This window comes from Carassius auratus, chromosome 10 (genome assembly GCF_003368295.1).
Source record: "Carassius auratus strain Wakin chromosome 10, ASM336829v1, whole genome shotgun sequence".
In the NCBI taxonomy this organism is placed as follows: Eukaryota; Metazoa; Chordata; class Actinopteri; order Cypriniformes; family Cyprinidae; genus Carassius; species Carassius auratus.
The window spans coordinates 18,491,257-18,504,167 of NC_039252.1; the positions used below are offsets into that span (position 1 = coordinate 18,491,257).

Consider the following 12,911-nt stretch of genomic DNA (forward strand, 5'->3'; position numbering starts at 1 on the left):
CAAACACATCTGAATAATGACACTATTGTCTTCCGCACAGCTGTAACTGATTAACTTTGCATCATTAAGAGTTAGTTTCCTGGTTATTACTTGTACTTGTAAAACATCTGTAGGCTATCCTATAGAGCACTATAAATAAATGTGGCTTGACTAAATGCATTGTTTAATTAGTTTTAGAAAAACTTACATGCTTTATTCAATGTCTTACTTGTTTTTAATGTAACTGACCGACAGTTTTTAAGTGAAAACTGTTTCTGTGCCAATATATTTTTCGGTGCATTTTTAACCACATTTTCCCCTCAAAATTAAAAATACACTTAAACAAGTAGCCTACAAATATTCCATGCATGTATATTTTAATATAGAATTAGAATTAGAATTAGAAATGATAGCAACCCTGAGCATGATGGAGAAGCACAGTCACACACATTGCATTTGGATTGAAAATGTGGCAGCAGCAGTGGCAGGTCATGGCACGTTACACATCTCAGAGCAGCCCTGGGCTGTTTAGGTAAATGAGAGTGTGTGGCTGGCAGAGGCAGGGCATTTACCCTCTCTCCCCCTCTTTTTTTACTGCCTCTTATTCAAATTTGGGTCAGGGGTGAGGATTTCTCACGTCACACAAGCTTGCAGGCAAGATGGCGCTCGGAAAGCTGTGAGATGTGAGAGCAGAATGACTGTTTGAAGAGCTCCTGTCGATGCATTAAGGTAGATACTTTATTATTACATACGCGTTTTGTGTTGCGAGGGGACGCGTGCGTGCGATGTAACGCGGGTTTGTGAGGGGGTTCATCTCTGTATTTTATTTAAATTTATATATATTTTTTAAGAAACACCGATTCCTCCAACACACTGCTCGTATCGCGTGCCCACTGGGCTTTCAATGCACACGCAGCGCGAGCGCAGCTGGCAGGGACAGATATGTGTGTTTTACCACAAAGCATTGTACCTGTTTCATCATGGCTTATGCAGTAATCAAATGCATTGTTTTAAACATGAAATACCTGTATACTGCATCTGTATACTTTACGAAAAATTATTAATCGACACCTTGATGGCAAACCCCGACCAGTGGCCCTTTATTTGGCCAGCATTCCTGTTTCACCCCTCCCTCAGACTGTGTTTTACCTTTAACACGTAAAATGCTCAAGTGGAATATTTGTGCATGGTTTTGCATCGTTGAACTATCGCAAGAAGCATTTATAATGCTCGTTTATAATAATTTTTTGCATTGTTGATCCATACATTAAGATGTCATAAAATGAGGATGTGTTTGTTTCATTGAACGCTCGACAGCAAATCGCTATTTATGAGTGTAAAGCTGATTTATAGTGGGATCTGTCGAGTGTTTGTGTGCTCGTGCATTCGGATCCTCACGACTAGGTTGTATTATGATAAAGCAACGTTGGATTATTAGTTTGTTCCTCTTGCAGTAATGAAACATGAGTCATACAAACATGAAGATGAGTAACTTTTTACCCAGAGTTGTGGTTTTATACTAGTTTATATGGGAGAGTATATTGAGGTGTTGTGACAGCTCGCATCTGCCTGTGTCACTGTGGTTTGGCAAGCATTGCAGTGAAGATTTTTGCTTGTTATTTTACATTTCTTGTAATGTTTGTACGTAGATCCCTCTTCACAAGGAAACATAGGTGCTGTGCTGTTGCGCTTTATGAAGTGCATTTGAGATTCTAAAGTGCTTTTATGGTTGTAGTCATCAGGACTCTTTCTGTTATTTAAATGATGCATAAATGTTATATTCAATAATTTTACTTCAGTATCTTGAGGAGAGCTTGAAGGAGCCCTTTACTCTCATCTGTTTTAATGGGCTGGGGGAGGGGGATGTTTTACAGTGGTTGGTGGGTGTAGATCAGTGCCACACCATTAAAGTATCTCCCTTTCCGGATGACAATTTGCTTGAATGAGATGTTGAATTACTTTTAACCAAAGATAGTCCCATTATGTGTAAGGAAAGCATGTTACGAGTCTTGTGCATGCTTTCGTGATCATTGTTTTGAAGGTAAACAAACCTGCAGATGCATGGTTTTCTGTCCTTTGGCGCTGATGTTTAGGTCCATGGTCCAGTGAGGCTTATCTTCAACTGTAGAGATTGCTTCCAAACGCTTCTCGACGGGTCCTAATTGTTTTGTTGTCCTTTACAAAGGTCAGAGAAAACAGGAATAAAAGGTGTGTTTAACAGATGTAATGGCATGCATGTTAGGATCTAATCAATACTCTTATGAAAGGCAGCTCTGGGTTTCTGCTTTGAATAATGCAGATGATCAGATCTAACAGCACTTATTTAGTCATTGTCATTGAGAAGATGGTTAGGAATTGTGTTGTGGGTTTGCATTTAGACTGAAATCTTATTTCACACCCAAATGAGTATTTGTTTCCATTTAAGAGGAGCACAATCTTTTCTTCATATTCTTCATGACATTTCCGTTGTTTTTGACAGCTTTATCTGCTCATCTAGTCATGCCACCTCTGAACTAGTCTAGTCTGGTTGGGTAATAATGATGGTTTGACTTATTTTTTAAATTCCCCTTATGTTTTATAACAGGAAAATGGCTATAAACCTTGTTTGAAGTTATTTAACTGTTCTTCACCAGAACATAGGTTACCTTGTATTTCTTTGTTTAGTTTAACCCTTTTAGGGCAGTTTTGATGTTCATGTCTGAATGCATGCATTGTGTGCATGTTGCTTTAAGGCATCACCCCATGTTTGAAATCTTGTCTAACATGCTTGGCATGTTTATTGACTAGATCCTTTTAACCTGGGACCTTTTAACCACTTCTTGGGCAAAAAAGACATTACATGATTGTGTTGGGAGGTTGAGTAATACAATGTGATTTATCTGTTTGAGGGTTGTTCCAGAGTTGCCCAATCTGGTTGAGTGGTTGTTTTTGTGCCAGATTCCCTAATACTTGATTTCCATTAGAGAAATGTTATGCCTACATTTTAAGCATTTAGTGTAATCTTTGGTTTCAGTGATTTTGTTTTTATTTACTAGTGTGACATGCATAGAAGTGCATTTGAAACAAGTTTGTAAGAATAAGGTCTTTTGGTGTCTTCTGACAATTTTTAGGCCTGAACCCAGATGCTCTTTTAGTTTATCTGCAAAATACAGCTGTGCCTGGACAATTGCAAGAAATGTCCTGCTGGAGTTCAAATAGTATGACAGCATTTGAAATTATCAGTAGTGTAATCATAGTGCAAGGTTGACTTTTTGTCAGAATTGATTTAGTGCATGATTCTGGTCTTATTGTGCATGGTTCATTGCTTCATTTTACTCCAAATAAAAATCTTAGCATACACTGTAAAACTTGTTTTTGTTGTTGTTGTTGAACATTAATTTTCTGATGTGTTAGATTACAGATTTAATGGTTGAATCCAGATAGAAGCTAGTCTGGTTTGTGCAGTTGTTTTGTCATCATCAGTTAGAAGATCTTATGCTTGCTTTTGGGCTGGATATAAAAACCCATCCTTCATTTAGCACAAACAGGGCATAACATTGAGTGAAAAGCACATGGGCAGTGGACAAAGGCCTTGAATTCTTCAGATAAGTGATTTTGTGTTATCTCTTAGTTCAGGTCGTTCATCAGATTATTTGGTTCAGGTTTGTGTGGCTTCCAGGTTTTTTTGGATCTCTTTAGACTGGTGGTTACAGTAAGCACTTAGATCGTAACATCTCTGTGCACAATCTATAGAAGTGTCTCTTATCAAGTTAACCTGCCTGATGTTATTAAAACCCAATTTGCAGCAGTGTTTTTGGAGATTTTAGTCACTTTAAATCTTCAATGAAAAATTGAAGGTGTTTATGGTTGTCTTTTTTTGTTCTTAATTTGCTGCAGTGTAGACTAGATATATGTTGATGCATCTCATGAATAATGTTTTGTTTTGCCAATGCCCTCTTTCCTATGAGCAAAAGTACTCTGTGTTTATAAGACAATAAAATCAGGGCCCCAGGGGTCCGTGCCACCGGATAAGCTTGTTTATGAGGTTAAGCACAGTCTTTGCCAGACTTGTTTACCCATGTTGTTACTGGCCGCTTTTGCACTTTGACTTTTTTTTTCCTGACGACAATCTCTCTGATTAGAGCAGTTGTTTCATCTCTGGGACAGGACTGCTGTTTTTGTTGAGGGATCGGAATGTCGCCGAAGCAATTGAAAGACCAGCAGAATCTTATCAAGACTGGTGGTGTGCAACTTCTAGATAAATGCATTTCTTAAATGTCTTTTGTTTTTTTGAGCAGTGGGTTTTTGCTATCAAAGTTTGGCGAAACAGTCGTGGTTTATTGTTATCTATGCAGTTCTTTCTCCTGTGCTTGAGGCCTATAAATACCCTGAGAGATGGTATCATGCGAAAGGGTTTAGTTTTAGGGCTGGGCATACTGGTTTTTATGAGACAAGTAAATGGAGACTGTCATTTTGATGAATGAGTCATTTTTAAATATTAAACCACTAGTTTTTTTTTTTTAATGTACCACACTGGTGGGACTTAAATATCAATACATTACAAATTTCTTTCATTGGTCTGCTTTTACGCAGAATTTAACAGAAAATTCCACTGACTGTTTGGTTTCCTTTCCCCATTACTGGTTTTGGCTCAGTTGTACATTGCCGTCATAAATAAGATATAAATAGTTAATCTGAGATAGGTAGGCATACTGACTTGGAAGAACTGATAAATATTCAACATGGTACAGAAACAGATCTGTAGTCTGTATTTATGGATTTTGTTGAGACTTATATGCAAGAGTAAGCTTTTACAATAATCTGTAAAAAAAAAATAATAGTGTTCATTAGGGTGTTCCACAGGGACGGGTACTCCACCCATGCTAAATTGGGTTGTTAATTGTTAATAAACAAGGCATTGAATAACCACAATGCTCTGAATGTGAAAATGTCTGGGCATTGTTTAAAGGTTTTTCCCATTGACACGCCAGTCTCGGCTGGTCTAAGTGGCAGAAACCTTGTTTGCCGCATTACAAAGATTCTGCTGCAAGCTGTGGCCTGTTCATCCTGTAGAAAGGGTGCTGTTTTACCTGTTTTCCACCACACCCTTGGTGATATCCCAGCTCAGGTTTCAAGCTGTCTGTCACACAAGCTAGTTTGTGATGTCCACTAGCCTATTTCACCCAACCCCCATATGACAACAAAGGGACTGACCCTGGAGGCTGGCATTAATGACTGCTGGCAGGAACGTTAAGCCTTAGTGGACGCCCTCAGAAGAAAAGAAATTGTGTTACTGTTCAAGCCTTTTATCCCTTCTCTGCTTTTAGCTGAAAGTTGAGAATTTGTACGCACCTGACGAATAATATGCCAGCTTATGCATACTATGAGAAGGCCTTTTTTAACAAGTGTTCTCTGGCAGTAGAAACAAATGTTTCTGTAGCCTTGATTTGTTTAGATTCAGAGAACAGAATTTATGTAAAATTTCAGATAGGATTTGCTAATGCATAAGAGTTTGTGGTTTTTATTTAATGCCTGTTAGCTTTGAGCTCATCTTTATGCTTTATGTTCCAAAACATTGACAGTTCACTTTTAGCTTTGCACTTTTAATGTTAACACTCATTCTTTGTTAGTAAGATGTGACTGATGTAGAATTGCACAGGGATTTGTTCAATTAGATGCACTTTACAGCCCTGTGATTGGCCAGTATGGAGCAATAGCTGTGTTGTATCTATTGCCTGTTTAAAAATAAGGATTGGGTGCTTCAATATGCCACACCCAACTGTAAATAACAAAACCAGAAAGTCAGCAAAAAAGGTCACTTGGTGTGAACTTCATAGTAAGTGATGTAGGACATAAAACTATATGGATTTTTTTTCCATTACCATGCATAACATTCTTTTTTCTTTTTAGGTTTCATAGGTGAAGAAAAAGAAGTTGGAAATGGAATTGCCAAATCATGCCAAACAATTGCTGCTGCAGCTAAACCAACAAAGAGCCAAAGGTTATCTGTGTGATGTGATCATAGTAGTAGAAAATGCCCTTTTTCGGGCCCACAAGAATATCCTGGCAGCCAGCAGTATCTATTTCAAATCCCTTATCCTTCATGACAACTTGATTAACCTTGACACAGACATGGTCAACCCGTCAGTTTTCCGGCAGGTACTGGACTTCATTTATACTGGCAAGCTTTTATCGTCTGATCAGTTCAGTGACCACAATTTTAGTGCCCTTCTAACGGCAGCAAGCTACCTCCAACTTCATGACCTGGCTGCTCTCTGCAGAAAGAAGCTCAAGCGTAATGGGAGATCCCTTCTTAATAAACCAACCACACCTACCAATGGAAGAACGTCTAGGAACCAAAGGCTGTCCTCTACACCTGTAACTCCAAACCAAATGTCAGGGTTAAAAGACAGTGAGAAGACAAAGAGGCATGAGGAGCTACTCAAAGAAGACTTGTCTGATGATGAGATGTTTGTGAGAAACACCCACTGTACAACCTCAGCAAATTCGCTCAGTCCCTCAACGAGTAAGAATGGAAGCAATGGCAGTTGTGGCATGCAGGAACTTGGCCTAGACCTTTCCAAGAAAAGCCCCTCGGGGAGCACAGCCACTGAAGAAGTAAGTCCCAGCAGCATCCCACAAGAATCACCTCAGTCTGCCTCAGAATCCATAGCCAACAGTGCCTCATTTGATGAGAACACCAACACGCAGAACCTCACTGCTGGAGAGCCCATGGAGCTGGGCAGAGGAGAATGCGAAGAAAGCCAACCGCCTCCGGATGTTGAAAAGCGTAAAAGTTCCCGGCAGGTCGCCCGGCAGAGAAGGCAACCCAAGAGTGAAGGCAACAAGAGGGAAGATGCAAAACGAGGAATTTTACCCAACAGTGTTGTCAAAAGATTTAAAGTAGTTGGGGAGAGGCTCCCTGGTGGAGGAAATGGCAATTCCGAAGTATCCTTCCAGTGGAAAGATGATGAGGAAGGTTTAGAGAACGGACAGGAGCAAAGTGAAGAGAGTGGACAGAGCGAGTGTGAAGGTGGACGGAATAGCGCCAATTACGTCTTCCGACAGGAAGGCTTTGAGCCTGCCCTTGGTGACAACCTTTATGTTTGCATCCCCTGTGGTAAAGGCTTTCCGAGCTCAGAGGAACTGAATGCCCACGTGGAGACCCACACAGAGGAAGAGTTGTACATCAAAGAGGAGGAGGATGATTCCTATCCAAAGGAAGATGAAGTAGAAGCGGAAGACTTGTCTTCACAAGTAACCCATGTCCTTGGCACAGAGTCCCGTCGCTTCAGCTGCTCGGTCTGCAACAAGAGCTACAAAGATCCAGCCACTCTTCGACAACACGAGAAGACTCACTGGCTCACCCGTCCCTTCCCCTGCAACATCTGCGGCAAGATGTTCACCCAACGTGGCACCATGACCCGCCACATGCGCAGCCACCTGGGCCTGAAGCCATTCGCCTGCGACGAGTGCGGCATGCGCTTTACCCGTCAGTACCGGCTCACGGAGCACATGCGGGTTCACTCAGGTGAGAAGCCGTACGAATGTCAGCTATGTGGGGGTAAATTTACCCAGCAGCGTAACCTCATTAGCCACCTACGAATGCATACCTCCCCTTCATAAGCCAAAGACACCTTGAACAGTAGACCCTCAGCAAAAAGAGTCAATGCACACATCTTCCTTTTGAAGTACACTGCAAGGAGCCGATAACCCAAAGCTGGGTTCTCTTCTGCTGTTAATTACAGGAGGAACCTTTCAAACAATAAGTCCCAACAATGGAAAAAATAAACCAATCGGTATGAGTTTATGGGCATATGATTTTTATTTTGTATGAATTTTGCTGTGAATGATAAACAGAGGTACTAATGCTGTTGTATGATTCCTTGGGATATTGTGACCACTCTCAACCACTATAATCCATGCATTGTTTCACAAGTCCATGTGGTCTGTCTGATTGTTAAGGGTTTTGCGTGTCCCGGAAATATTCCTTCTTTCCATTCTTGGTCCTTGATAAATTATCACTCTCGAGATTTCTGGCGAAATATTTTATGTAAAACACTCAGCAAGGTTTGAGCTTGTACTGACCAAGTTATTCTATACACAAAGGTTCTTATTCTTTGAAGTGTCTCCTAAGGGTCTCAAAGATCGTGTTGTCAGACATGCAAAATGGCTTGTCTGTCGTCATTTAAGTGGTGTTTCATAAAAGCTTTGTGCATCCAACCAAACATTTCCCAGTATACCTACTCTGCACTTCACATCCATTGGCTTAATTCTTGGTGTAGCTGGAAAACAGGGTCTTTGTAAGTTTTGTACTGTGGTTGATGATTTGGTGATAGGAGTTGGCATGAATTTACTCTAATGTACCCTGTTCCTACATCTGGATGCAAGCCAATGCAAAGTGGTGACGAGAGGCCATGGGTGTCTTTTTTGTCGTTTACTCGCATAGTATATAGGGTTTTATTCTCAAAGAAAAGCCAAACTTAAAGGTACTTGTTTTTAGATTTCTTTAGATAACTTATTGGTATGCTTCTGTGAATGAATTAACTGGAAGTTCTTTCCTTTATTTCTTTAGGATCAGTGAGGGTTGGGTTGATTTGGGTGATGGGTTGGGCAGGGTTCATTTTAGTGATACTGAACTTCAGAAAATCTGTCTAGTGTTTTTTTTATTAGTATTTTCCCTTCACTGAACAAGGCGAGTCCATAAGGTATCGTCTCATTGCTACCTCTTAATTAAGAACAATACATTACTTGCAGCTATGGAGGTCTCTGAATATAGGTGTATATATAGTTTGCTGAGGCTTTCAAAATACTTGCAACCTGCCCATCAACAAAGGTTTTAAGTTTTAAAAGCATTATCGTAGAGAATTAGTTTTTTTTGGGCACATGTATTTAAGGTATTGAGAGTTTTATGTCAAGAGAAATCCAAAGAGAAATGTAATATTGGGGAGAATGGCTTACCAACAAACGTTTCCTGTAGAATATCCCTACCAAAGTTTTTAGATTGCATTGCAGGAGGTAAGGATGTACTTTTGTCTTTTAGTTCTTGATGAAGAGCAATGTAGTGGGAGGTTAGTTTGTACTTGACATTTTACTAAAAACCAATGAAATCTTCTGGTGGTTGGTGGGCCACTGGCTTTCTATTTTTTTTTTTTAAGTTTACAGAAGTTTTTCAGGAGTGTCTGGATTCTTACTTTGTCTGCAGAGAGACTTTGAAGAACTTCAGAAGGACTCATTTATTTTAGTTCAGACCAAGAGAAAACTGCATAACAAGTGTCGTAGGTTTTTTAGTTACATGTTGAACATACTTGGAAAGCTTACTGAATGAGGAGGAATTGATGCACTGGATTGCTTATTAGCCATCAGTCCCAAATAAAACATTGTTCAGAAACCATGCTAAGTTACATGGTGTCAAGTTAAAACCATGATTATTTACTCATTGAAGGTATTATATAAAGTAAGCATGTTGAAAATAATTTAAGGTTACTCAAAATGCTGGTAATTGTGTCGGGTGAATGTTACATGATCAGTGTTGGGTAAACGCTGATGGATGTATTTATAGTTCAGTGTTGAATTCTTTGCTGCCATCTTCATTTCATAACTGAGTTACGATTAATTATTCCGCCAATCCCAGTGTATCACATTCCATGAGTAATTCTTAGCCTTCTTAATGTAAAAGTCTTAATGGCATTCCTTTTTTCTGGTTCTTACTCCAAAGTCTTGTGTTTGTGCTTGTTAATGATGAACTTTGGGGTGCAGCTATAGACGTGTTAATGGAGTAGTGTTTACAGATAACCTGTTTCCTGGAATTCTGTCAGTCTTTAATTTTTCTGTTTTTTTTTCATTGATTTTTAAAGTTGTATACTGAAGATGTGTGCAACTCGTTCCATTTACACACAGTATTCATGTGATTTCAGCATAGCACCAAAGCTTAGCCAGTTATATTTAACTTTAACCCAATGCAAGTAACCAAAATGTCTTATTTACTAAGTTGTGCACATCTTGGATGTTAGATTTTGTTTTGTTACAGTATAAGTGCGCTCTGGTGTTGATGCACACCTCAACTCAGGGAGACTTCTTAAATATTTTTTTGTTGTCAAACATATTGAACAGGATTCCAGGAAAAGGTTCCCATTGATATCTTGCTAATATACAAGCACTTCATTTGAAAACCATCAAAAAATTATGTCTTGGGTGATACGAGGCTCTGTTGTTGATTCCAGCGTTTGAGACTATAGCTGAGAGAACTGGGAGAGCGGAAAAATGGATGACACAAAGTTTCAAACTGTGACAATAATGTTTCTACTTCAAAGCTTCAGGGATAGTTCTGCATATTTTGAAATGCGGAGCTTTCGACTACATTTGTAAGACTGTGTCAATTTCTGTATTTTATTGATGAAAAGCAAAACACTAGTTTCCTACGAAATAGATTTTAAGAGTGTGTTCCCATTTCAAAACGCCTTCAAAAAACAAAAAAAACAAATGAAAAAATAAAACAAATCCAGAGATGTACATGGAAGAGTTTTACTTTTAAGTTCAAGAGTGTTTTTTGAAAAAAAACAAGCATTCTAGTAAGCGCAAAATGTATAAACTAATAAGATGAAAGCTCATACCCAAATTTTCTGACTATTTTCTAAACCAAAGCACATTTTGAATGATTGATTGATTGATTGATTGACAGCTTGTCTGACATTTAAAGATACTTGTGTATAATATCTCATTGTTTACATAAACTCTTTACAGTCATAGACCTCAGGTGAGGAGAGGCCAGTTTGGACCTGCTTCCGTGTTTAAACGAATCGTAACCGTGTGTCTTACCCTGTGAACGCAGCCGCATGCTTTTGATTTGGATGGGCTGCTACTTTTATTGATCTGCGACTGGCCCTTTAAGACGTGCCGAGACATCCCCTTCTGAAAAAATCATGTTGTTGACATCATTATTTTTATGAATCTGCTGCTTTTCTTTTTTCTTTAAAAAAAATGTAAATACGCATGAATAAAACGACAAACACATTTACCTCAAAGTAACTTTTTAGAACTTGCTGCATATATAAATATATATATTTTATTTGTAAAAATTCTTTGCATCATCATCTCTCTTAGTTTTAGTTTTTCAAAAACTGTGTTGTAAGTATTCTGAGCTGCCTGTGTTTTTTTTTTTTTTTTTGTCCATAAAAGAAGCAACTTAAAAACCGACTGGCCTCTCCTCCATCTACTTTGGTGCAAACACTTACTGACAGTGTTCACTTTTTTTTTTTTTATCAAATGTCTATTGTCAGTGATGAATGTATTTATTTGTTTGATCCTGTTTTCACACTTTAAGCTTTCACTTTGGGTGAGACGACGTGTCTTCAGGGTCTGATGTATTCTGTCGTAGTAAGCTGAGAGGTAAACTGAAAAAAATGACAAGACGGATCATTTTCAAACCTGTGAAGACGTAGACATGAGGAATGTATTTCTCCATGAAGTGTCCATCATAAAGGATGTATCCCACATCGTTTTGTAATCTTATCTCACTCAAAGCATGCACGTGCTCTGGATCATGTGTTTCCTGTCACGGACACTTGAAGGCTGTTTGTCGACTTTAAATGTTCTCTGTCTGTACGCCTCTGCCCGCCGATACAGGAAGGGACCTTTTAGAATTGTGTTAAAGGCATTCAAGGTTGTGTTTTCTGTACTGAAAGCTGTCGTGTTGTTGCACGCTGCGATTCAAGGCTGCCAGTCGATTCCATTTTTCTCTCTAAGGGAGTTTTATATACAAATGCCCAACAGAGCCAAAGGTTTTTCCTTAGAAACACTCAAATCTCCTAATTTTTTCACTGTAAGACCACATCTTTTTAAGCTTTATACAATGCACTTTCTAAGTTCTCACTGAGGTCCTTCACACATTACATCTCATCAGTTATTTACAGATTTACTGAAGCTTTGAGTAAATGCAAAGATTATAACTCACACTTGTTTGCTGCTAACGTGTAGTTTTGTCCAACTTTACATATCCCAGATAGTATTATATGTTGTTTTTGTTAAACATTGCCTTTTGTCAATGTAACTGGCAAGTGTCAGGGACCTTAAGTTACCAAACCAACCCAAACTAACTAAACCAAAGCCAGATTTACAAGCACGTGCATAGCAGGTGGGCATGTTTCCCATATGTTTTTACTTAAACACCATATTGCATTGCTAGCCTGTCCACCATACACGTTCTAATTTAGCATTCCAGTAACTTTTTTTATGAGCCGATTAATATTTATTTTCATTCTGACTGAGCAGGGCACAAGATTAGAGAGAAATTTGGAGGAAAATAGACATAGTCACCAGTAGGAGCATTGATTTAGCACACTTGCGAATGAAGACAAGTTGCTCTTGACGAAAATGAATTGGTTTTTGGTCAGCCTTGAACATGTTGCGTGGACAACACGGCGGTATCACGTTCCTCAGAGAGCTTGTATTCAGGTCAGAGCTACATGCAGCATGCAGCTCAAATTCTGTCTCATGTGAATAAAACAGTGTACAGAGCTCATCTCACGTAGAATCTTTTCATTAAAATCTTGATAAAAAAAAAATGCTGGGTTCTCTGTGTGTCCTTGTGTGTTTGAGTTCCTTCATGTTCTTTTGCTTTTATGACTTACAGTGGAAGTAAATGGGGTAATGCAAGTCTTTTCCTTTAAGATCATTGTGAAATAATTTATTTTGACCTTGTCAGTGCAAAGTTACGATCCAATCCAATCTTGACCATGCAAAGCCAAAAATGTTCTTTTTTTTTAATTTTCTTTTTAGTAAAGTTCATGCAATGATGCAGGGAAATGACTAATTTGGACAGCCTCATATATATATATATATATATATATATATATATTTTTTTTTTTTGTGCTTTAACAACAACAAAGTGGTATGGTATCCCATTTTTTTGTGTCCTCGAAATGCCCCATTTACTTCTATTTTGTGTGATTTTA

General features: G+C 38.7%; 1 protein-coding gene across 1 annotated transcript; it reads left to right on the forward strand.

Annotated features, from left to right (window-relative positions):
- The first annotated feature begins 563 nt into the window (after positions 1-563).
- Positions 564-12,260, forward strand: hic2 (hypermethylated in cancer 2). Its single transcript, XM_026274211.1, has 2 exons — positions 564-708; positions 5,869-12,260. The coding sequence occupies exon 2, from the start codon at positions 5,899-5,901 to the stop codon at positions 7,582-7,584; it is 1,686 nt and encodes a 561-aa protein (XP_026129996.1). The 5' UTR covers positions 564-708; positions 5,869-5,898; the 3' UTR covers positions 7,585-12,260.
- Positions 12,261-12,911: the final 651 nt, after the last annotated feature.